Source organism: Pseudopipra pipra, chromosome 2, assembly GCF_036250125.1.
Source record: "Pseudopipra pipra isolate bDixPip1 chromosome 2, bDixPip1.hap1, whole genome shotgun sequence".
Taxonomy (NCBI): Eukaryota; Metazoa; Chordata; class Aves; order Passeriformes; family Pipridae; genus Pseudopipra; species Pseudopipra pipra.
In genome coordinates, this window is record NC_087550.1 from 27,610,669 (window position 1) to 27,634,853 (window position 24,185).

The 24,185-nt window shown below is 38.6% G+C and overlaps 1 protein-coding gene across 1 annotated transcript in view; it reads right to left on the reverse strand.

Annotated features, from left to right (window-relative positions):
- MAN1A2 (mannosidase alpha class 1A member 2) overlaps positions 1-24,185 on the reverse strand; it is a 133,070-nt gene that overhangs the window by 39,575 nt on the left and 69,310 nt on the right. The window contains exons 6-8 of the mRNA XM_064644562.1: positions 7,043-7,137; positions 4,373-4,496; positions 3,855-3,948 (exon numbers count right to left, since the gene is read on the reverse strand). Coding sequence (XP_064500632.1) covers positions 3,855-3,948; positions 4,373-4,496; positions 7,043-7,137 — 313 coding nt within the window. The remainder of the gene's footprint in view (positions 1-3,854; positions 3,949-4,372; positions 4,497-7,042; positions 7,138-24,185) is intronic.

Here is a 24,185-nt window from a genome sequence, read left to right on the forward strand (position 1 = left end):
TGGACATGTCTTGGTACCTGTAAGTATTAGTGAATTAAACTTAGGAAAAAATGACAGTAGGTAAAAATGAGTCTGTAAACAAATAAATACCACCTTCCCCTTCTACAAGACCCAGCACTGAATTTTATTACTCTAATTTTCCTACCCCAGCAGCTGAGATACAAGCTTCATATTTATGAATTATATCCGGTTCACATAAACTTTGGATGGACAACACACTATTTACATTCTGCAAAATCTAAGATTCAAAAAACCGGAAAGGCAGTATGCTGGGAGACCTTACCTGTCCTAAGTTACTTATGTGTCAGTATAAATTACTGCACAAATCCCCAAAGGAAAGAGGAAAAAGGAAGGAAATATTTCTAAATGGGGTATTTCAAAAGCACATTAATCGCTCACACTAGCAGTTCATACTTGGGATGACAAGTCAAATAAAGTAGATGCAATACTCGTGGGTTTTTTTGGTTAAAACCAAAAAATCAGGATGTGCCTCGGCTCCTTGTGCAAATAGCTCTGAGAAGGTATCAAAATACTCTATCAAGTGTCAAGGTAGAAGATATCAAGAATTTTCCACAAAGTTCTTTTGGTAAGTAAAGATCGATCCAACTTACAGCCCTGTGGGGCCACATCAAACCCACAAAAAATGATGCTTCTCTTTACTTCCACAAATTCATCCTGCAACAGGAATTTCCTTTAAGTATTAGAGTTTATCTATCAGCCTGTTAGAACAAATTATACAAAATACCAGCACTTCTAGAAGTGTATAACTTTTCTTCTATTCAAAACACATAAAGTTTTTCTTTAAAAAAATAAATTATTAGGTAAAGACAAAACATAACTGCTGAGAAAACTGGAGCTAAATGAATTCTTCCACTATGCATTTTGTCTAATATTCTCTGAATAACCAACTTGTAGTAATAACATTAAGTCTTACTATTACATGTACATTGCTGATGTTTTTATTACTCTGAAAAAAGATACGTACCCCTAGAATGAAGGGTACACAAATAGAAAATAAACCCACCAATATAGAGATGCTTGCAGCTAAATCCCGTATTTCTTCAACAGTGCATTTAGATACATATTTATTTAGATTTATTCTACCTATTTCACAGCCCTTGTAACTTCCTTGGAATGGTGTACGGATTAAAAAAAACCTAGCTAGAACTGAGCCAAAAAAATTCTGAGGAGAGGAAAAAAAATGTTAGAAGGAAGAACAAAAAAAAAAAGACAGAAGAGAAACCCCTGAAAGGTCAGAATCAAGAGTTACATGTATCTAGGCAAATAAAGAGTTCTGAAATAATTCTCAGAAACTATCTGCAGAAAGTACTTTGTACAAGATAAGATGCATTGAACTAAAGGTCACAGCACAGATGAAAAGGGCAGCTTTTCCAGAAGCTGAAAAAAGAAAAGTTATGATTTGGTCTCTTTCCTTTGTCTCAGTCTTTCCAGTACAAAAGTATATAACACGCCAAATACAATGCTCTTTAAAATTACCTTCTGAGGAGGACATAAAAGCCTTGCCTGCCTTTAATACCAACCATGTGACTCAAGTCACTAACTACTGGAGACTCAAACTCAAGTCCTCTAGTGAACTGGGACACTACGTGTGAAGGCATCACCCTTTCTCCACTGACTTGTGCGATGCAGGACACAAACTGCAAGGGCATCAGGAGAAAGAAATTCCTGCCTAAGACTCAGTTATTCCCTCTAATACATCCAGTGTTTCAGTCCACATGCTCCTTTACCGTAATGTCTGAAATTTTTGCAAATAGGTTCACTGATGAGTAATCTATCAGGGATACAACAAAGACATTTTCTCGTCATTCCATCTCGATTTGTAAAAAGAAAAAGTGAATAATGGGTTCTTTCTATCTAGTCCCCACAAAACTTTTCAAGTGGGGTTCAAAAACGCTTGTTGCATTGGCAAGATCCTAGAAATAACACCAGCACACTTGTATAGACATTTGGAACCTTATTTGCTAAAAAAAAACCCAAACAAACAACCCCCACAAAAAACGTCCAACCACCAAATTCCAGGAAATAAGTTTATGTCTCATGAGCAGCATAAAAAAATAGAAGACTCTGCAAATTTGTATTTCTTTTTATCCTCAGAACTTAAGTCTCAGCCTGTAATCCTAAACTTTAGTTCCAAATTTATTACCTTTCAAAATCCATTTAAATAGTATGTTTGAGCTCCACCAAACTTCTGCAAAGTTAAAATTTGTACTGTATGTTTATTCTTAGTGACAAGGAGTATTTTATTCCCAAGAGATACTAATTCTCAGCATTGTTATTGCAAGAAAGCCAGAGAGGGACTTTTTATCAGGGCATGTACTGACAGGATGAAGGAGAGTGGCTTCAAACTGAAAGAGAGTAGGTTTAGATTAGATATTAGGAAGAAATTCCTTACTGTGGGGGTGGTGAGGCACAGGAAAATGTTGCCCAGAGAAGCTGTGGATGCCCCATCCCCGTAAGTGTTCAAGGTCAGGTTGGATGGAGCTTTGAGCAACCTGGTCTAGTGGAAGGTGTCCCTGCTCATGGCATGGGGGTTGGAACGAGAGGACCTTTAAGGTTCCTTCCAACCCAAGTCATTCTATGATTCTATGAAACAGCCCCTAGTGACTCCTGGTTATATGCCACATTAGACTACTTTTGATAAAACAAGCACAAGCAGTTGGTTAGGAATAGGGAAAAAAGCAATAGAAAAATATTTCAAAGCAGTGATGTAAAATTGTCTTTTGAATAAATAATACATGAATATTTGTATTTGCTTAATTTTTTTTTTCTGAATGTGTGGTTAAACCTAATTTTATCCAAAGAATTTATCCCATCAATCCATTTGCCTGTCTCAGAAGGTGTCACAATTCACTCAAAGACATTAGATGAGATATTAGATTAGGGAATTTTTGCCCTAACGATAGGATTAGACAAGTATTTCACAGTGACTGCAATGACAGCTGCATTCATCTCCCTCACATACCAGACTCAAAGTCAGGAGCAAATTCTCAGTTTGCAAGCCAGAACTTGTTCTGCTGGATATTTACAGCCAACCACTGAAATCCCCCAAACATATTAATGATGTCAAACAGGACAGAAATAGATCATCTTGCTTGTTTTGACCTGCATTCATAAAAGAAATAGAAACAGAAACCTTGAAGAAAAAGATTCTCTTTTATCACAGCCACTGTGAAAGCACTAAACCACTCAACTTTTCTTTAAAGAACCACTTCAAGAAAAGGAATCATGTTTGTGTCTCTCTCTTCATGTTTTATCTCTCTACTTACATTGCAAGCAACAAAATCAACTTTTTCTTTTCATTCCAAAGCCTTTTTTTTTTTTTTTAATGGGAGACACATTGATACCAACAGGATCTGTAGGGAGGTTCATCATGCCATTTCACATGCCACTAAGTAAACGAATTACATTTGTAGATGTCAGTCCCTAACATAATTTAACCACCACAAACATGCATTACCTCTGTATCACCTTACAGTAATCCATTTACCAGATGGTTTGCAGAACAAAACCAGGAACAGAATCATAATGAGGAAATATTTTCAGCCTCATTCTTTATTACTGAAGATTTTACTGACTGATAAAAGTAAGGATAGGCACCAGATTTAGTAGGAAACTGTTTTCAGAAAGGAGCCTAAAAAGCCAGTTCTGTGACTTCAGAGAGCAACAGGCAAAAATTGGTTTTAGGAGATCTCAAGTCTAAGTAATCCTTCAATGTCGGATGTTTTTAGACAACACTGTTTTGTGCCCTATAGAATAATCTTTCTGATCTCCAACTCAGCAACAAAGTAAGAAGTGGAGTTTTAATTAGAAATTAGTAAAATAAGAATACTTACGCTGACCCCACCGTCCTGTTCTTGGGTTCAAATAATTTGGGTAAAGTCCATTAGGACGATCCATTTTTTGAAGTAACTTCCGAATGTGCATCACCTAAATTAAATCAAGAATCAGGATCACTGCTAACAATGTCCATCTGCTCTCTGCACGTAGGTAAATCTTTTTTCCTTTTTTTTTTTAATTTTTTTATTAGAAAATTTTCTTAATCTGAACCACAAGCTTTCTTGAGGGCTTTCTTCAGATTTGTATGGTTTTGTTTTTAAAGGATTGCTCACATAAACATGTTTAAAAAATATGATTTTTAAAGGTATGCTGAAACAAGAAAACTTGTGTTGTCATATTTCTACTTGAAAAGGACATCTACTTGGTAATAGAAATACAAGCATGAATAAATCTACCTGCTACCAAGAATGCAGAGAGAATTCAATATAGAAAGTACTTCTCCTTTAATGCAATTTATGATGAAACAGAATAAAAGACACTAGTATGATAAAAGAAACTGATTTTTGAGACTCACCTTGTTGTAGTATACAGGGTCCCCTGTCAAATAGCTGAGGTGGACAAATTCCATGTGCAGAGTACCGAACTCAGCAAGGATGCTGCTGCCAGCAGAAGCCCAGCCCCAGTTGCGACCGACACCACTGAATTCCAACAAATATGCATAAAAAAGGGAGAAGACGACAAAAATTTCAGAATTACTGCATACAACACAACTATCACAGCTAATTAAACACGTAACATCTAAATTTTAACCTGTACTTCAGATTATAGGAATTGTGGTTTGATTGATCAGTTAGCTCACTGGTTGGGTCTTTTTCAAAAAAAGATACCATGACCTCATCAAGAAAAAGTCCTGCAATTAAAAAATACAATATCTTGATGTCACAGAAATACGATGACTTAACACTGGGCTCAATCTCAGTTGCTGTTTATTTACTGTATGTTCCTAAGAATGAGAAACAAAATGAGACAAGTATATTTCCAAAGAGTGTAACGTTCGCTTCCTTCTCCTGCCAAAGACCTGCTGTGTTCCCTTTACTTGTGTGGGATGTGCTTCTCTATCTGTATCTACATTGGAATACACTATGTTTTCTGTAGGAAGAGAATATATGAGTTCCTCAGGCTCACATAAAGAATTAGCAGAAAGTGTCACACACCTTCTATCTTTTGCACTCTAAGTGCTACTATCTTGCAAAGTCATAATTCCTAATTTACCTGGTTTAATCTAATGTGGGAGTTTTCACCACCTTTCAGGATTGGGTTATTTAATTTCTGGAGTCAACTACATTTTCCTGAATATTACTTCTACTTTCTCTCACAAAAAATTTCAGTAAGGCTACAATCAATTAGGAACGCCTCTTTATTTTTTAAATTACACATTGGAAAGAGAAAATGTAAACAAAAAATGTTGGTTATGGAGCAGTAGTTGTAGATCTCACAACACATTTTAAGACACAGTAACCACTGCTTACAAAGTGTAAAGACACAATCATGGCCTGTCTCAGAGGGTTTTTTGGTTTTTTTCATTATGAATACAAAAGCTAATATAACACAAGTCAATAATTTTCCAAATATTTCCTTCAGGACTGGTGTTCTACTGCATGTCAGCCTCATGACAAGTGTTCTTATATACACCTTCTACTGCCACTGCCCTCTGGCATGTCAGTCACTGTTTTCTGCTGTGATGCTGGCTGGTTCTATACGTTATTGAGAGACTGACACAGTAAATGCATAAATGACACTACCATTCAGGAAATTTCTGGCACTCCAATTCTTTCCCCTCCACCTACTGCAAATCCTTCTCCCTGTCCTGTCTTTCTGATTGAGTTTTGAGACCTGACCTATCTGATGGTCCCCATGTTTTACTGATAAGTAAAACAAGCAATGCATCCATTGCTTCAGCTTCTTAAACCTCACTATCTGTGTTGCTCGAGCTAATGAGGCAGATGCCTGTGCTGACTGAGGAGCATGGGCCACCAGGGCCCTTCAAACACACTGGAGTCATGGTGCAGGTTTGGGCTAAACAAAGCAAAAATAAAAAAACTCATTTATGCACAAAGGAACTTCAAGCTCTAATGCAGAAAGAACACAGTACTGAGTAAATGATAACGTCGTGCAGGAAGTGTGTAGGGAAATTTAACCCAACAATACTGACTGTACAAAAAATGGTCCAAAAAATGGCCTCAGCGGGGAAAGGCAGCATGGGCAAAGAAGAGAAAACCAGGCAAGGGTGGTGATGCCCTGCACCAGCAGAAGGGCAAACCACAGCTCCATGTTCTTCACCTAAAGCTGACAGCAAAGCAAGGAGCATATAGTTATCACAAAAAGGCACTTAAGGCTCTCCAAAAAGTCCCAAATCTCTTCACACTCCTAACAAAGCACAACAAATACCTCTCCCCAAAGGAAAATGATGTAAAACAATTCAAAACTCTCTGCTATTTACTATCCCACATTGCTTAAGTATACACACAATCTAGACATGCATCACAATTCAGCTAGTGTTTAAGAACATACTAAAATTTAAAGAATGCCTTGCATCAAAAATGCTCTCTCAAAATCTGAGGGAAATCCCAGCATTGAGGAAGCAATACAAGATGAATTAGGCAAGGTAATTCCCTTCCACAAGGCAATACAGACCATCTAAGTCCAGTCTGACCTGAACAGTCACGTAAAGGAGCCTCTCCATCTGCACAGACCATAGCAGACTTCCGCACACTAGACTTTATACCCAAGTTAAACATTAAATGAAATAATATCTTCAGAGTCCTATCATCTTCTCAAATGCTGTGAGTCTTCTAAAGGTAACATACACCTCACACTGTTCAGAAAACCTAGTAAGTTCAACCATGTCCTGCAAACAATTTTATTTTCTAATAGGCTCTTCAATGACTAAATAAACAATTATTAAGCCCTAGGGCAACACACAGAATAATACACTCGGTACGGTCCAACAGCACATTGAATGCTTATTGCACAATGAGAGGAAAAAACCCATGACCACAATTTATTGCAGTTAATGAGTTACAATGCTCTAAACTCTATTAAAATTATTCTAACATGCCAGGAGTGACAGTTTGTCTCCATCTTCTACAGCTCCCCTACTAAGAAAAAATGATGTATGCCATTACTAATTCTAAGTTGGAGGGAGGGGGAGGAACACACGTCCCCACAAAAGAAAACTCATTACCTTTTCAGATTCACCATTGCCCATGGTATACCCGTAGGTGTGTTGAAAGCTGGAAGAAGTTTTCCTGCCAGTTGCACTGCTTTGATCTTGAAAACCTAAGATAGTAGGATCAATTGCAAATAGTTACAAAGTCTGATTTATCTCCAAGAACTATAAAGACTGAAATTTCCCCGCCCCACCTACTCCTTTGTATTAGAAAAGCTTTACATTGTAAAAAACATATTAACTTATAATTTTTTGCCACTTGTTCACTTTATAAATTTCATTTAGATTTGAACATGAAAAGCAAACTTGTCATTTTGATTTTTTTCCTTCCAGGCTCTCCAGCAATAGTTCTTATATTCCTATTACAGAAGAAGAATCAGCTCTCCTCCCACCTTCCTCCACAGATACTGGGAATTTCAAGTGCTTTCTAAAGCAGTCTTTAAATCATTCTTTATATTGATAGCTAAAAATCGAGACACAACTCTCCTACCTGAATATTTTAACTTTAACAAAATTCCAATCTCTTTTTATTGAGATTAGTGGAAACAGAGGTCCTATTCTTTCACAAACATAGTCTATGCAAAACCATACATGCAGTTTCCCAGTTTTTCCTTCACTGATAATGCATAGGAAAAACAATTCCTCCCTAGTTTGATTACTTAGAGAAACTATTGAAAGAACAAAATCTCTGTCATTTCTAGTGTTGTTTCTACTTACTTTTGGAACATAAATCTTTAACAGCCTTATTCAGACCCTAATGGCTGTTAAATAAACGAGCAATTGGGAGAAAGCTCCTTCTAAGCCTACATGAAGCACATTTTCCAAAGGAGGCATATTTGGTAGATGCCCATTATATGAATCTGCTTTTACCAGTTAGTTGCTAGCACACATTTTAATTAATGCACTTTCAGTATTCACTACATTTGTGGAGAAGTATCTCCTAATTTGGAGATACATTTTTCACCAGTTTGAAGCACCATATAAACATGTAACAAAAAGAGGTACCATGCCCCAAAATAATTTATGCAACATGGACATAGTATAGAAACATTATCTCTCCAGTGACCAGTGATAGGACACGAGAAAACTGAATGAATTTCAGGAGAATTTCAGATTGGGAAAAGGTTCTTCACTGAGAGAGTGGTCACAGCACCAAGCCCATCAGAACTCAAGGAGCATTTGGATGGTTTAGTTTTAGGTAGTTTAGTTTTAGGTAGTCATGAGAGAAGGAGGGTGTTGGATTCAACAATCCTAATTTGCAATATTCTACCATTCCGTTATGATCAACTACCTGACCAATACTCATGTAATCAAGAAGAATAAGATCTTTAAGAAGGACTACATGATAGTTCTGTTGGATTTCTAAAAGGCATCTTGCCCTTTTATAAAGCCTATGGGAGGAAAACAGAAGAAATGCTTACTGGAGAAACAAGCTGAAAAATAAGCAATCAAGAACACCCTTATTTTTCATATGAAGGTGGGAAAAAAAATCAATATCTTAATGTTTGAGGAGATGACTAGTGAGACATGAAATAAACCAGAACAAAATATTAAAGATGACATCTAACTGTATTTGATGCAGTGTAGTATGGAAAGATGGAGGTGGATTTGAAAGCAATGAGCCAGGAAAAAGAACTTTTACAGAGGTACTTCAAATGAATTGTAAGATGGGATACGTCTAAACTGAAAAACCTCAGAATATTATTTGATAGAATTGTGAAGTAACAGAGGCAGTATGGCTTGAATGATTTTTAGCAAAGAAACTGACAAGAGACAGCATTTGAGAAAATACACAGAAATTTAGCAGTAAAATTTAAATAACACTCTGACCTTAAATAAAGGACCAAATCAAAATAAGAAGGCATAGTATAAGACAGAGGTACAATATATGTGCAGTCTATCGTAACTGGGGAAAAAGAAACCGTAAAGAGAACTAAAAGCTCATTCTTGGCCCAGTTACATATAAACGACCTGATTTGCATCTACAGATAAGTGTCAAAAATTCACACTGAACCTTTAGATTTTTAAGTAGTAGATGGGTCAAGACCAGACAGAACTATCTACAGAGAGTCATCTAAAGGGAGTTCCTCTACAGCACAGACAAGCTTTAACACCTAATCGAGAAAAGAATGATGACTTCCAGTTAAATGATAAATTGTTTGAAAAGACGTTTTTAGCATTAATTTGTTTAGCTTCAGCATTTGGATCCTGTACCCTATGAAAGCGCTACACATTATTGCATTATTCATTAATAAAAGATACTGAAGCAATAGGGTAAGAATATACAATGGGAGAACATCCTTACAAACATCCTTACTAGAAGAATATTCTTAATGGTTAACTATTTACATACTGCTATCCAGCTTTTAATCAGTTTCAAAGGTACTACAATATCTGAGGAATAAGCTATAGTATCGAAGGAGTTTTTTTTAGTAGGAGTGTATGAAGGTTGAGCTGATCTAAATGTACACGAATCTAGACAAGCCAGTCAAAGCAAGGCATCACTGAGCCATTTCAGCATCAGAGCAGCAGCACTAACTGCTGGTTCAGATAACCACGTTGTTAGCAGTAGCTGCCAAAACTTGCTGTGATTAGAGGCACCCTCCTGTCACCTCCATTGGGGTTGAGGACTCTACATAGCACTGATTTAGCATCAGAAGGTATAAAACTCCCTCTATATCCCTCTCACCCAAGACTGAATGCAAGGAAACAAACTGGTAGAAGACATGCCTTTACTTTCCATTCCTGCCATCTCAGTCTTATCTCTCTGCTGCTTCTGCATAACAAAACCACTGAGTACTTGGTACAATGTTTACCTATGCAGGCTGGAGTGAGAGCTTGAGACAGCTGCACAGGATTTTGTGAGGGCCAGGTGACCAGAAAAGCGTATTTGGAGAGATGCAGGGAAAAGAAAGAAATGTAGCAAGCAGTGGTGGGTAAGGTGCCTTTTATGGGAAATTGCAGATTTGTCCAGACCGCTCTGCTGAGCTTATTAAAATGCCTTCTTTTAGCAAGTTCTAGACAGTAAAAGCCTCAGGCTCTAGCTTTTAAATAATAAGCTGATATCAGACAATATGATTACTTATCATATAATAGTTTTAATTTTTTTTTTAAAAAACCAGGTTGAACAGATAGATTCTATTTTAGCCCTGGCAGTTTCCTGTTGACAGGCAATGCATTTAAAAAATATATATAGACAAGAAGAACAGAGAACAAAAAATGAATGGCTGCCTTTTAAAATAGAGCTCATTAGGAAACAGTAAAAGAATTGGGGTTATTTAGTCTAGATAAAAGATGTTCAAGAAAGGACAAGGTAAGGACTTTTTAGTATATAAAAGGCTACAAAAAGGAAAAAGAAATAATAATTTTTCCTGTGGACATGAAGAACAGAAAATAACACTGAAATGGAGTAAGGGAAAGCAAGTTAGTTACTAGGAAAAAGTTGGTAAAAAGGATAACTAAGAATGAAGCATGACCATGACTGCTGCCAAGTCATCACTACAGCTTTTAAAAATGCTCTGTACAACACATACAACTACAAAGACTGAGATAATTGTCCGAGATGTTCCTTGACTCTGTCAAAGAAAAGAAGAATAACTGAAAATTACTCACCTGCCTTACCACTCTTTCAGCCATGTTGCTGCATTGGGTTTGCACGGCAAGGTTTTGGTAGGAGGAAGACTACAAAGGTGGCTTCTTTGAGAAACTGCCAGAAGCTTTCTCTGTGTCCAACAGAGCCAATGCCAGGTGGCTCCAAGACAGACTCACCACTAGTCAAGGCCGAACCCACGAGCATTGGTGGTAGCACCTCTGGGATAATGTATTTAAAAAGAAGAAGGTAAAAAAAACAACTGCAGAAGAGCAACTGCAGCCAGAGAGAGGAGTGAGAACATGTAAGAGAAATAGCCCTGCAGACACCAAGGTCGGTGCAGAATGAGGGGAAGGAGGTGCTCCAGGTGTCAGAGCTTCCCCTGAAGCCTGTGAGGAAGACCATGGCGAGGCAGGCTGTCCTCCTACAGCCCATGGAGGTCCATGGTGGAGCAGAGTCCACCTGCAGCCTGTGGAGTACCCCACAACAGAGCAGGTGGATGCCTGAAGGAGACTGTAACCCCATGTGAAACCCATGCTGGGGCAGGCTCCTGGCAGGATCTGTGGCCCTATGGAGAGAGAAGCCCATGGTGGAGCAGGTTTGCTGGCAGAACTTGTAACCTTGTGGGGGACCTACACTGGAACAGTCTGTTCTAGAAGGACTGCACCCCATGGAAAGGACCCATCTGGAGTAGTTTGCAAAGAACTGCAGACTGTGGGAAGGACACACGTTGGAAAAGTTCATGGAGTGCTGTCTCCTGTGGGAGGGACCCCACACTGATGCAGGGGAGGAGTGTGAAGAGTCCTCCCCCTGAGGATGAAGGAGTGGCAGAGAAAATCTGCGATGAACTGACCGCAAACCCCATTCCTCTTTCCCCTGCACCACTGTGGCTGAGGAGATAGACAAAATCATGAGTGAAGTTGAGCCTCTGAAGATGGGAGGGGTGGAGGTAGGTGTTTTAAGATTCAGTTTTTATTTCTCATTATCCTACTTTGATTTGATTGGTAATAAATGAATTTCCCCAAGGCAACTTTGTTTTGCCCATGGCAGTACTTGGTAAGTGATCTCTCCCTATCCTTACCTTTACCCATGAGCCTCTCCTAATATTTTTGTTTTTTCCTCTTCCCTGTTCAGTTGAGGAGGGGAGTGACACAGCAGCTTTGGTGGGCACCTTGCATCCAGCCAGGGTCAACCCACCACAATTCCCCAGTAATGAGACGGCTTGTGCCATACAGGTAAATGGAAAGTGTTTTGTCTCTTGGGTTATTGTATCTACTCTGTAGACCCACACAGCACCTTTGTAACTGGTGCATAAATCATGGAGACTATTCACCCTCAAGTTTCTTTGCTAGCACAAAGCTCCCAAGTATCAAACCCTGTAAGAGTGAGAAAGTCACAAAAACCACAAAGTCAACAGCTCTCAAAAAGAATGCTGCTCTTGCAGGGTAACTCCACCTTTTTCAAATATGCACTCACACTTGCAAAAATCACAGAATTCAGCACGCAGTGGCCTTAAGACATGGAAGTAACTAATCAGAATCTTCTTAAAGACACCATAACAGCGACAGCAAGACATTCTATTCTGAAGATGCAAAAATTCTGTACTAGGTAAACATGTCTATTAATCCCAGGGTAGCTGTTCTGTATGCTCTCATCATATGGAAATTTTTCAGAAAAGTTTCAGAAGCCACCACAGACTTGGAGAAGCATTTCCACTTTACATGGCAAAATCTAATATACTAAATGCACTAATTTACATGGCCTTTTCTAGGTTAATGCTTCTTTCTGCAAATACTGTAAAGAAATGGAAGAATTTTTTCCCCTTTCAAAAACAAATCAGGCTGTTTACAGCTATAAGGGAAGAGAGTGAAAATTGGCAGAAAAAGCAAAATTTAAACCCCAAATCGGATAAGTGGATCCCTCATTAAGATGAAAACAGCAATCAGTATTTACAAACTAGTATGTACAGCAGGCTAGCTGTGAGGACCTGAATAATATTCACCCATTAAATTGATGCTTAACATATCAAACCTGCCACCCATCCCACAACATGAAAGCTAACTCCTGAGCCTAATCCAAGCAAGGCCAAAACATTCCGCAGAAAAGGCCTTAAAGGTTTCAACGATTCTTCAAAAGCCTTATTGATGTATCCAGTGACTGCCTAGATACATGGCTGCAACTCTCAGAAGGCTATATTATGCTAATACTGCTGTTAGGTGTTCCCTTCCAGCACTATGAATGGCAAACAGCATCGAATGGCCTTTGTTCCTAACTCTGAGGGAGATTATAGATGTTTTATACAAATAAAGAACCTCTTTCATTTATGTGCATAGACCAGCCTTTGAGTCATTCTTATTAAGCAGTAATAAATGCCAGACTTCCCCTTAGTCTGATGGTCTATGGCCATGCAACGTGGCTGGTTCTGATAACTCTCGATCCTTGAAAAAAACATCAGACAAAGCAGATATACTGCACAAGCTGAAAAAAAAACACTGTACTCAGTTCACCGTCAGTACTACTATTACTATCAAACCCTGCACCTGTTTCCTTTGACACTAAGGATGAAGATAATGAAGCAGATCTATCTACTGAATGTAGATTAAAAAAACAGAGCACCTGACAGCAATACTAGACTCAGACCCTTAAGGAAACTATATGGTATTCCTCGACCCAAACAGGAATAGTTTCAGTCTGCAGCAGTGAACTCTTCACTCCCTTTTGGTGGCTAACCACCCATTTAAAGCTCAACTTGTCAGAAAGGACTATCAGCATGAGCAGAGATAAAGGCTCATGGTGAAAATCAAGCAGCATTGTCACAAAAAAAAAATATAAATAGCTTAATAAGAATTGCTGGTTTGATGCCTCTTTATACTTAAGCCATAATGCATAGGAAAAAGATGTCTACATGCCAGATGAATAGCTGTAAGTTCCACCACACTCTACCCCTTCAAGACTGGGAACTCCTGGGGTTTACAGTGTTCCTAGGGCATCCTCCTCTGCGAGCGGGGGCCATCCTGCTACCAAGAAATGGAGAAATGGTTCCCTCTTTGCACATTTTTGCTTCTAATAACTTCCATGTATTTAATTACGAAGGCATCTTGTGTGATGAGGGAGATGCAGTAAGATTCTGCTAACATTTCAGCTACCAGAGTACAAAATGAGAGAGGGAAAGCACTTCAGCCACATTTTACAGATGTTTGTGAGTGGTGACTGAAGAGGTATGCCAATCTAGAATTGGTCCTGGAGAATGTAAATCACGTTCATGTGAAACTTAGCAAGGTAGCTACAAACTACACTACCTATAGTGGTGAAATGATGTAGAAATGCATAAATTCAACAGCACCTCTTTAGCATTTGAGTAGTAGCAGATGTTCAAGGAAGGAATATTTGCAGATACTGTAAAGACAATACCACAGCTAAGATAATGTTCCTTTCTTTGGTGAGCAGCAATGACTATCAAGGTATTTGATGAACAACACTTAGCATTTCTAAAAGACTGAAACTCTTTAAAAAAGGGAACACTTACCCTGCAAACAGATGCTCTATGAATTTTTATTGCTTTCTCTGTGACAGAAAAAAGATCAATATGGAAATGAAAAAGCTAAACCCATCTCAGCAGTCTAAGATCAGAGTTAAAAAAAGGGGAATCAACTTGAATCTGGACTATGGTGTGAACTTAAAATGGCCATGATCTCCAGTCCCCTAATGATCCTTGTGGCCCTTTGCTGGACTCTCTCCAGCACATTCATGTCTCTTGTACTATGGAGCCTAGAACCGGACACAGTCAAGGGGAAGAATCGCCTCGCTTGACGTGCTGGCAAAATTCCTCATGTAGCCCAGAACACCTTCCAGTTTCTTGACTGCAAGGGCACATTGCTGCACGTGGTCAACTTGGTGTTCCCCACTTCTGTGCACAGGTGGGTGACCCCCAGCATACAGTGGTGCATACAGTTGTTCCTCCCCAGATGCAGGACTTTGCCCTTGTTCTTGCTGAACTGCATGAGTCTCCTGTCAAGACCATTTCTCCATCCTACTGAGGTCCCTCTGGGTGGTAACATGACCCTCTGGCATATCAATCACCATTCCCAGTTTGGTGTCATCAGCAAATTTGCTGAGGGTGCCATCTGCTTCATCACCCAGATCATTAATGAAGACATTGAACAAGATCAGACACAGTATTGATACCTGGGGCACACCACTGGTTACTGGCCTCAGACTTTAGTTTGCACCACTGCATAGGTTATCAGGGTTGGTTGGTTATGTGTTTCCCAATCACACAGTTCTTCATGGGCCAGGGAACAATTTTCCAAATTAGGTGCTCCATCACCTTTCCAGAGATAGAGGTAAGGCTGACAAGCCTGTAGTTCTTTGGGTCCTCCTGCTTGCCCTTTCTGAATATAGGACTGATCTAGGGGGGATGCCACTCATCTTGCTTATTAGTTTTGTTGCCCCATGTTGCTCATTTAAACCTTTGCCTTGTAAGCTACTACGCTTCTGTAAGGCAGCTGTTGCACACAGACAATTTGCACAGGTAGAGAGAAAGAAATTGGGCTTAATTCTAACAGCCTTCAAAATTTTAAAACACTGTCAAATTCACCCTAATGGAAGACCAGAATCAGATACTTCTGTTCATGCAATTGTTGCTGCAAAGTTCTCCTGAGCTGTGAGAATTCTGGACTCTCAAGAATAATAAGATACAACAGATTGTACTTAATCCATAAATATTACATAACTTGATGATTTACTTGTTTCACAAGACAATAAACGCTTCATGAAATGTTCCTTCTTTTGGGAAAAAGAAACTCCCTTAGTTTTCAAGACTAGATTGACATTTTCTTTAGCCAGTAGCACCACACACAAACTTCTCCAAATACTTTTATTTAAGAGAAGTCACACTGGATTCCTCTCTGAAAGACAGACTTTTGCTAACAGTTTTAAAGAACGGAAGGAAGGCAAGGAAGGCTATCCAGTTTCAGATGATGCATGAAATTAGGTGACGTAACAGTTGCCTCTGATCTAAAATTTATGGCTACACAAGCCTAGCTGTCCTTAGACTCTCTGTCTGGAGATTCAGAGATTCAGCTTGTAAAAACTTTCTAAGGCAGTGTTTCAGAATAATCATAACTTCCAAAGGAAAATCTGCAACTGTGCTCTGCATCTTACTTCTGAAACCAAAAGCTCAGTAAAGCCTGCGAGATCAGACAGGTCCAGTCATACATCCAAGATCTCCTCTTTCCTAAAGGCTCTAGACAGTCCTGAAATGAAAATACAGGTCACTTTTTTCAGAATAATGAGTACAAGAAACTACCCCACCATATCAATTGATCTGGATGGACTAGGCAGTCTAGGAAAACTATCCTAATGGTAGTTCCTAAGTCAAGGGTTGTACTAAAAAGCATTAAAATGCCTATCTGATCATATTGTTCAGCTACAGTCTAACTGCATCAGTTAACTGCAGATAAGACAGATATTGTCTGGTTGACTATAGCTTCCCCTATTTACATTTTACAAATTAGCAATTATTTACTCAAATGCTGCTTCCTAGATATAATAAATACTATAGTGGTTTTCTACCATCAACAGGGAAAGATCTGCAAACAGAATTCTTAAGTGACACTATATCTTTTTCAGAAGTTTTCCAAAGCTGCTTTCCTGGACCAGAGACATGAAGCATCTAGTTACTGTTGACTAAGGCATCTTAGGATCTAATGAAATATTCATTGGTTTCACACTACTGATATTTTTGAAAAACCCACATGAGAAAGTCTGTGCATATATTAGCTTATTAGAAATATTTTACGTTTTTGCTTTAGAAGATCTAAACATAAAAATTTGGCATGCACTGGACAGCCAGCTAATCACATTTAAACTACCTGGCACTGGCTAATAACAACTCAAACTGCATAATTTCCATTCACCTTAATAGCTGTATCAGCTTCCTTGGCATGGATTTCATGCATATCTGAGTAGAAAAGTTACATGTTCTCAACTTTTAAAGGGCCTTCAAATCCAAGGCACTTTACACCAGTCAGTCAACATCACAGATTACTTAAAATTCAGAATTAATGCAATGAAAATCTGTCATATAAATGTCTCTTTGATCTGATAATTCCAGAAGATACAGCACACTGTTTCACATCCCGTCTAACTGTGCCAGAAACCATGGCAGTCTGGAGTTAATTTTCTCTTCTACTATTATTATTAGAAAGTTGCTTTCAGTGTAGGCAATTTTTGTGCTTTATCTTTCCTGCTTTTCATATCTCCGGTTTCTTCACTGTAAGTTTACCTTCACAAGCAGTATTAACCTGCCAGATTAGTTACCTTTGTAAAAAAATTGTCCCAGGACTAGAAGCAACAATCTTCAATTAGCACAACATACCAATCACAATCACTCTTGCCTGAGCATGCCCTAAGAGACTCTTTTCAGATGATTTGTTCTTGCTGTGGGAGCTACTACAGTAGCAGAGGGAACCAGATGTGAGAGCACAGACAATGTCTGGCATCTGGCTTAAATGTTCCTCAATAGTTGCTGGCACAGAGAAAGACTGATTTAAACTGTGAAAAAAAGGAACAGAGAAAGAAAAAAGAGAAAAATTATTCTGAACAGCCATCAGGAAACTGAAAGAAAGAGCCATCAAGGGACAGAAGATCAGCATGGAGCTTTGCCAGTGGGGAAGCAGAAGTGGTAAAGGACAGGGATTCCAACTCCCCATCTCCTAGAGGGTGAAATGCCAGGGAGAAGTTGCTAAAAGAAGGGAGCACAAATAGCCAGTGAAGGGAAGAAACAAAAGGCATAAAGAGCAAGACAGGGAATGAATGGAAGTCTAAAGCAGGTAAGACATAAAATGGATGGACTGCTAAGAGTGTAGCTGTAGGGAACAAGAGTATGAGAAACATCTTGGGGAATCTGACAGGGGAAGAACACTTTCTCATTTCCAGAACATGATCCTAGGAACTAGAATTGACTCTAATATATCAATCTTTCAACGTGCCTTTGTAGTCAAACACATTCAGGCAAAGCAAAAGGTAAAAGTGAATCTTGGGGCTGGGGATTTTTGTCCTATTAAACAGCAATCTTTTTCTATTTTGGTACTACCAGCTGTTCTACTGAGTTGAGTAACAGACTGCATTGTGTTTCTGAAAGTCCCAACCCAACTGATGATCCAGTCTGTGTTTTTTTAAGAAAAAAAAAAAATCTGTGTTAGGAACCTTAAGAACTGGTTCTGAAGTCAAATAATTAAGCTATTTGTACTAACAAGTTTCACAAGAATCATTTTCATGCAACAGAAATTATCTACTTTCTGTGATTATTAATATCTCTTGACATTGGCTTGCTCTTTGGTAACACGTGTTCCCAATGCTTTCTCCACTCATGCCAGCTATCTCCCTAATTTCCCATTTATTTTTCTATGCCACGTTATCTTTTTTGTCCTTAAACTCTGTGCTTACATTGTATCAATTTCTACTTTCTTTCTCAGATTATTCCTCTGTCTCCTGTTTTCTCTTGAATGTGCTGCCAAGCTTTCCATTTTAGATTTAATCTTGATTTCCCCTTTAGTCTTGGCCAGAAATGACTCAGTCCCTTTTAGATTGTATTTGCCTTCATAAAAAAAAGTTAAACAGATATTAAATTACATATTGTTTCACACTATGTGCAGTCATATACACACAGTCTCCCTCCCCCCATTGGTATGTGACAGATTACAATGCAAAAGTCACAGACTAGAAGAAAAAAAAAAAGTAAAAATCATATAGTTTTTACATCTTCCAAAACATATCGTTTACACAGTGTCAGACTCAAAGCACCATACATTGCACTTGATGAAAGTAAATAGTGATCTGTTTTTTTTTTTTAATGAATGAACTGGCTTGTTTTCACCGATTAACAGACATTTAGCTTATCTACAGCTAACATTTATATATATATAGACCAAGTTCTGACACAGAATTAGTTGGCAAACAAAACCTATGAGGAATGAATCAGTAAGCACTGAATCTTCATAGTTGTATAAATACTGTAAGGCATTTGAAAAACCAGACATTTATTTTGAAAAAAACAGTGAGTTAAATACCCTAAACTCCTGCAGTATAATTTATAGATCTCAGGGCTAGAAATAAGATAAAAATGTTCTTCCTCTATGACATGCAAAAAAAAATAAAAAAGGTTCAAGAGCAACAATCTGATCATCTGCATAAAGTAAGCCATAAGTACCAAGATACCTTTATAGTTACATCAATAAGTAGTACTTAGGAAAAACATTCTTTCCAAAGATGTATCTGGGCTGTGTCATGTACCACATACTGAAAATCCATGTGTGCAGGAGGCATAACTATCAGTCCTCTAATTTTTCACAATTTTTCTATCGCTTCTGCTGGTTTTACAAATCCTTCTAGGAACATGGTTACCAAGAGTCTTGCAGCATACCAACAGCAGCCCTTATTAATGACTTAAACAGAAATAAAATTCCTCATCGTATTCAAAGGTCCTATTTATAAATCCAAATGCTCATGGGTCCTTTGCCACTGGATTTCACACCAGAAGTTCAAGCTGAGCAGCTTGCTTTTTGTGAGTTCCACAAAAAAAAAAGTATAGTGAAAGCCACAGCTACTCAAAACACAATCCCTTGTTCTGTCCCCACGGTGGTCTGTCCAACATGGGTTGTTCACCCTTCTTGTACTTGCAGCCTGCACCTACACCTTTGGTAACATTAAAATGCATTTAATTTATACAGAGCAAGTTGAACATTCGACTAAGTTTCTCTGGAGTTTTCTACTTATTTGCCATCTCAACATGAGCTAGAGTGAGCTATACATTCTTAAGAGAAGACTTTCACTGTCAAGTCACAAATGTACTGATGATCTCTTATTTTCCATTAAGTGATGGAAGAGATTAAGAGATGGGGAAGATGAGTGAAGTCAGACTCTCTGGCTCACAGTTACCTAGGTCACCTTAAAAGATCTTTTCTGAACACAGACATAGCTCCATTCTTTTGGTTTAGGCGCTTATCTCCAATCTTACATTTTGAATTAAAAAAATTATTGTTAATAGGCTAGAGAGCTTCTTGGTCATTTCTTTAACGATTTGTTCCCAGATTATCCAATTCATAAATAGCAACAAAATATTACTGCAGACAGCATCCACTTGATTCCTCACAGACTAGAAGAGTTCACCATCTTTATCATACAATAGGTGCAACACATCATTACAGGCAACATGGTTTTTGTTAACATTCTTGCTAGCTTTTAGTGGTTTTGCTTAGCAGTTATTGTAGCATTCATGGCATTTATTTTTCTCTCACCATATCTGTTCTTAGTTTTTAGTATTCAAACTCCTTTTTAAGACAAAAGCATGATAGCGAGCACTGAATGAGAGTAAGTTTGAAGGCAAAACCAGCCAAAGATGCCTTATTTAAGAGCAGTATCATGTCCACGGCCTTATTTTTTGTTCTGTTTTAAAATGAAAAAAAATCCCACTGGCAGAACTTGTGCTTTCAGTTGACAAAAGACAATACCATACTTCCTCTCTCTGGATCAGATCAAGCACGAAAACGGTCAGTGTAGATGTTAACATAGGAGGAAAGTACCCAGGAAAACTCAGCGGGTTTTACATTAACTCAGTTAATGTATTACTGTGTCAACAATAATGCCAGTAAGTGAATGTTTGGCAAAATAACAGGCAGGATACTGTGCTTGCTGTCACTGGTGCCCATCAGCATCAGTATGACTCAAATTAGTGAAGGAGGACACAAAAACTAAGAGACTTGGTCAACAGGAGATACATGACATTGTACCAACGTTTTCTTAGCTTTTATAGCCCTCTGCAGGAACATGACCAAAGAGTGAGTTTCATAAGTAGCTATCACTGCACAGTTATTGTATTTTCTACTGCTAAAACAGCTTGTCCTTTATTTAAACCAGTTTAAGGTATGTTATGCTAATAGGAAAAACCTGCTTCCAATCAGACAGAGTAGAGGGAATAAATCTGCAATGAAGTCAGTCTTCCCCTCCTTTTCTCCGCTTCAGGTGCTGTGCAGTACCAAGATGCAGCAATAAATTGGGCCAAGTGTCATTTGCCAGTCAAGAAAATGTTTACTACAAGCATGGTAAACAGAAACTGCACAAGCATTACCATCTGCACTGCAGTGAGCAGTGGCAACGCCCAGTATGAAACAATGCTTTAAAAGTCAAGGAAAAAAAAAAAAGAGTTATTTTTCAGGCTGTGTCCTGTTAGAGACCAGTGAGCTGTCACAACTACTTACGAATAAGCAGCTCATCTCCTGGCAACAAGCTCAAATCTCATTTTCATTGGACAGGACATATGCACTGTTAGTAACTCTTCCGAGATTTTCAACCTTTGAAAACTTAATTTAGATATGCCTTAAAGCTTTAATTTAGATAATTTCATAGGTACATTTAAGAATTCTGTGAAACCAGGACACATAATATAGTCTTGTTTATTGAAGACCTATATTTTATATATTTAAGTCTGCTGTTGAGGATGTGCATCGGCATATATAACATAATTTGACTGAATTTTCCTGAATAGAAGAGATGCTGCCTGTCAGATTCAGGATTAGTTTGATTGTCTGTTAACAGAGTATCAGGTACTTAACAGCCCTCGTGCTCTACTTTAAATGAGATTTGAGGATGGATTTATCCATGTGAACTATATTACTATTTTGCCCAGAAAGATATGTCATTTTGATGGCTTTTAAAAAGATGAAAAAGACAGTCATGTAAACTAACTGCTTTATATCTAAGGCTCGCAAAGGTAGACAAAGTAAATCATTAATCTTTTTTTTTTTATTGCAAATATCATAAATAAGTTTGTTCAACAAAGATAAAACAATAAGCTACCCTTTTTATTGTACTAATAAATCATCAGCAGACAAGAACACTTTGTTATAGTGGTCTAACTGTCCTCCTGATGCTATCACACAACAGCCATTAGAATAATATTCACTTTGTTTTCCTTACTTGATGCCGTTTCTCAAGCACAGCCATGTGCACTGCACAACAACCAACCCTCTATCCATCTCTGGGCTTTTGTCATTCCGTGCATTATTGCTAACAGGAATATTTTATTTGCCACCACCAGTCATGCCAGAAGTTTTAATGATTTGTGAAGCTCCACTTCATGAAAAAAAGCAAGCAGTCAACAGGTCACTTGTGCACTCTCTCCTCAGACAAATGCTGTTTATACAAGACAATGCTTAGTTACTCTAAAGGCAAGATGGGGTTACTCCTGCACACCCTACAAATCTCTTATGGATTTGACTGCTAACAAAGGACTCGAGGCAGAGCATGTAGGAATTATGTTCTTATCTCAATTCTCCTTCGCTTTCTTTACAAACCAGAACACATGCAAGAAGTGGAAATAAACCCTGAATCCTGCTGTAAACAGCTGCAGATAAACTTTTGTAGGGAGGAATCCAAAAGCCATGGGCTCAATGTTTGGTTTTGTAACAGACTTCCTATGAGATGCCAGTTAAGAGTTAAATCCAGCTTTTCAGAGACCCCTGTTAGCTATGGCATTCCTTCTTCTGGTTCATCTTGCTTCAGAAAATGTGCTGAGTTGTCAGAAGCTTTAAGGACTGTTAAGTGAGGGCCATAGGCACTCAGAGTTTTAATTGCTGAGAAAAGGTAAAGTCACACTCCTGATCACTGAAGCACTCCAAATCCAGTGACTATCTCCAGTATATTTATCCTTAAGTCTATCCACTTTGTAATTACTGACGTTTGAAACTAGCATGATAACATGCACTCTCACAAGAATACTGTAAACTTTCATGAATGAACATTTATGGGACACACGCCCAATACAATTCTACAGCAAAGATCAAGAACAGAAGGTTCATCCTTGGTACTTATAAACACAGGTGTCCCACACACACACACACCTGCCAAGTCTCCTGCACAGAAGGTATGAGTGATGATTAACTAGTTCTTCCCCTGTGATCTCCCCTCTGGCTGGGGTTGCATTTCATGCATTTGCAGGACAGAGCACTACATCCCAAGCCCTCTTTGACCCACTGACCATCTCAGATCTGGAATAGAGGAATACTGGTAGCACAGTACTACAGTCAGCATACACACCTCTTTGGGGGAAGCCCTCAAAACAACCATCTGGGAAGATGCATTCTAGAGCCTGTGATGCAATTAAAAAAAACCCAGAGAGCAAGCACATAAAACAAACAATGACTTCTTAATGATCAGCAAAAAAAATATGCTCACCCACTGAAATAAGCGCAGAAGAATTTTGTCTTTCTGTATAGACTAGGGCTCTATTTACATGTTTTTGTGTTATTTCTTCTTTAATGCCCAGAAAGTCAGGGAAAAGCCACACATTTAAAAGTTACATTGTAATCTGAATAAAATTTAGGTACGTGAAACGAGGTCTGCAGTGAATCAAAATAAATCCATGTAACACCATGTTCCTCTGACTCTCTTAGGCTCAGTTAACTGCAGCTCCTTGGTCTTCTGATGATGACATGCATTTTGTGTTCTGCTTTCTCCAACCTGAAGCTGTGGCAAATGCCTGGGTATGTTTGCTCCAGGTACTTTCTCTCAGTGTTAGAGGATTTTATTTCCTGCTCTCAGTATAAACAGGATCTTGCTCAACTCCTAACACACACAATCATGAGAGAGCAGAAAATAAAGTACACTGGGAACACACAAGGGAAACACCAAAATTCTTAACCTAAGCTGAAACTGCTATTAGAAGGAGTTTACCAACTTGGTGGCACCCCAGGTGCCACCAAGCCTCAGAAGGGGTCCATGGTATTGAGGGCTTGCCACCACAGTGAGCCACACGGTGTCACAAACACAAGTGGGGCCATAGCCATGGGGTAAAGGGCAGACTTGGCATACAGAAGGTAGAAGACTCCTTCTACAGTTGGGGAGATGCTGATAACTCCGTAATGATCAGTGAATGGGCTTTTTTTTGCTTGTCTAGGATTGTCTATGATTGGGACCACTGCGAAGAGATGGTTATTCCTGTAGATTTGCTAAAAACCCTGGATTTTATCTATTTATTATTCAAGAAATTGGACAGACATTTGGCATGTAACAAGAGTATCACGTTCATTCCAGCAGTGCGTATAGTCAATGCCAGAGGCTATTGGGCAGGAGCCACAGAGGAGAAGCAACAGCAATTCACCAAACACAATTATAAAAATCAGATTTTGAACACAGAGCACTCAACTCTGGTACTCTTTATCTTATTTAAGCTTTATTGCTCCTACAATCATTCACTGTGTTTAATTACAGGATGATTCGGCACGTATGCAACATTTGGGCTCTGCAGCTGTCATTCCCTCCCTCCTTGAACAAACTCCCATTTGGAGAGCAGAAAGTTCATTTACAGTGTGTTCACAAAGACTTGGAAGTGAAGATACTGCTCCTTGCAGGGTTCAGCATCTTCACTGCTGTCTTTTGGATGGGTTTCAGAAATGAGGAACAATGGATCCTGCAAGATGCCCTAGGAATCTCCATCTGCCTTTATGAACTCAAAGTTCACACAGCCAATATGAAGCATTGCAGCTGCTTTCTGCTGGCATTGCCATCTAC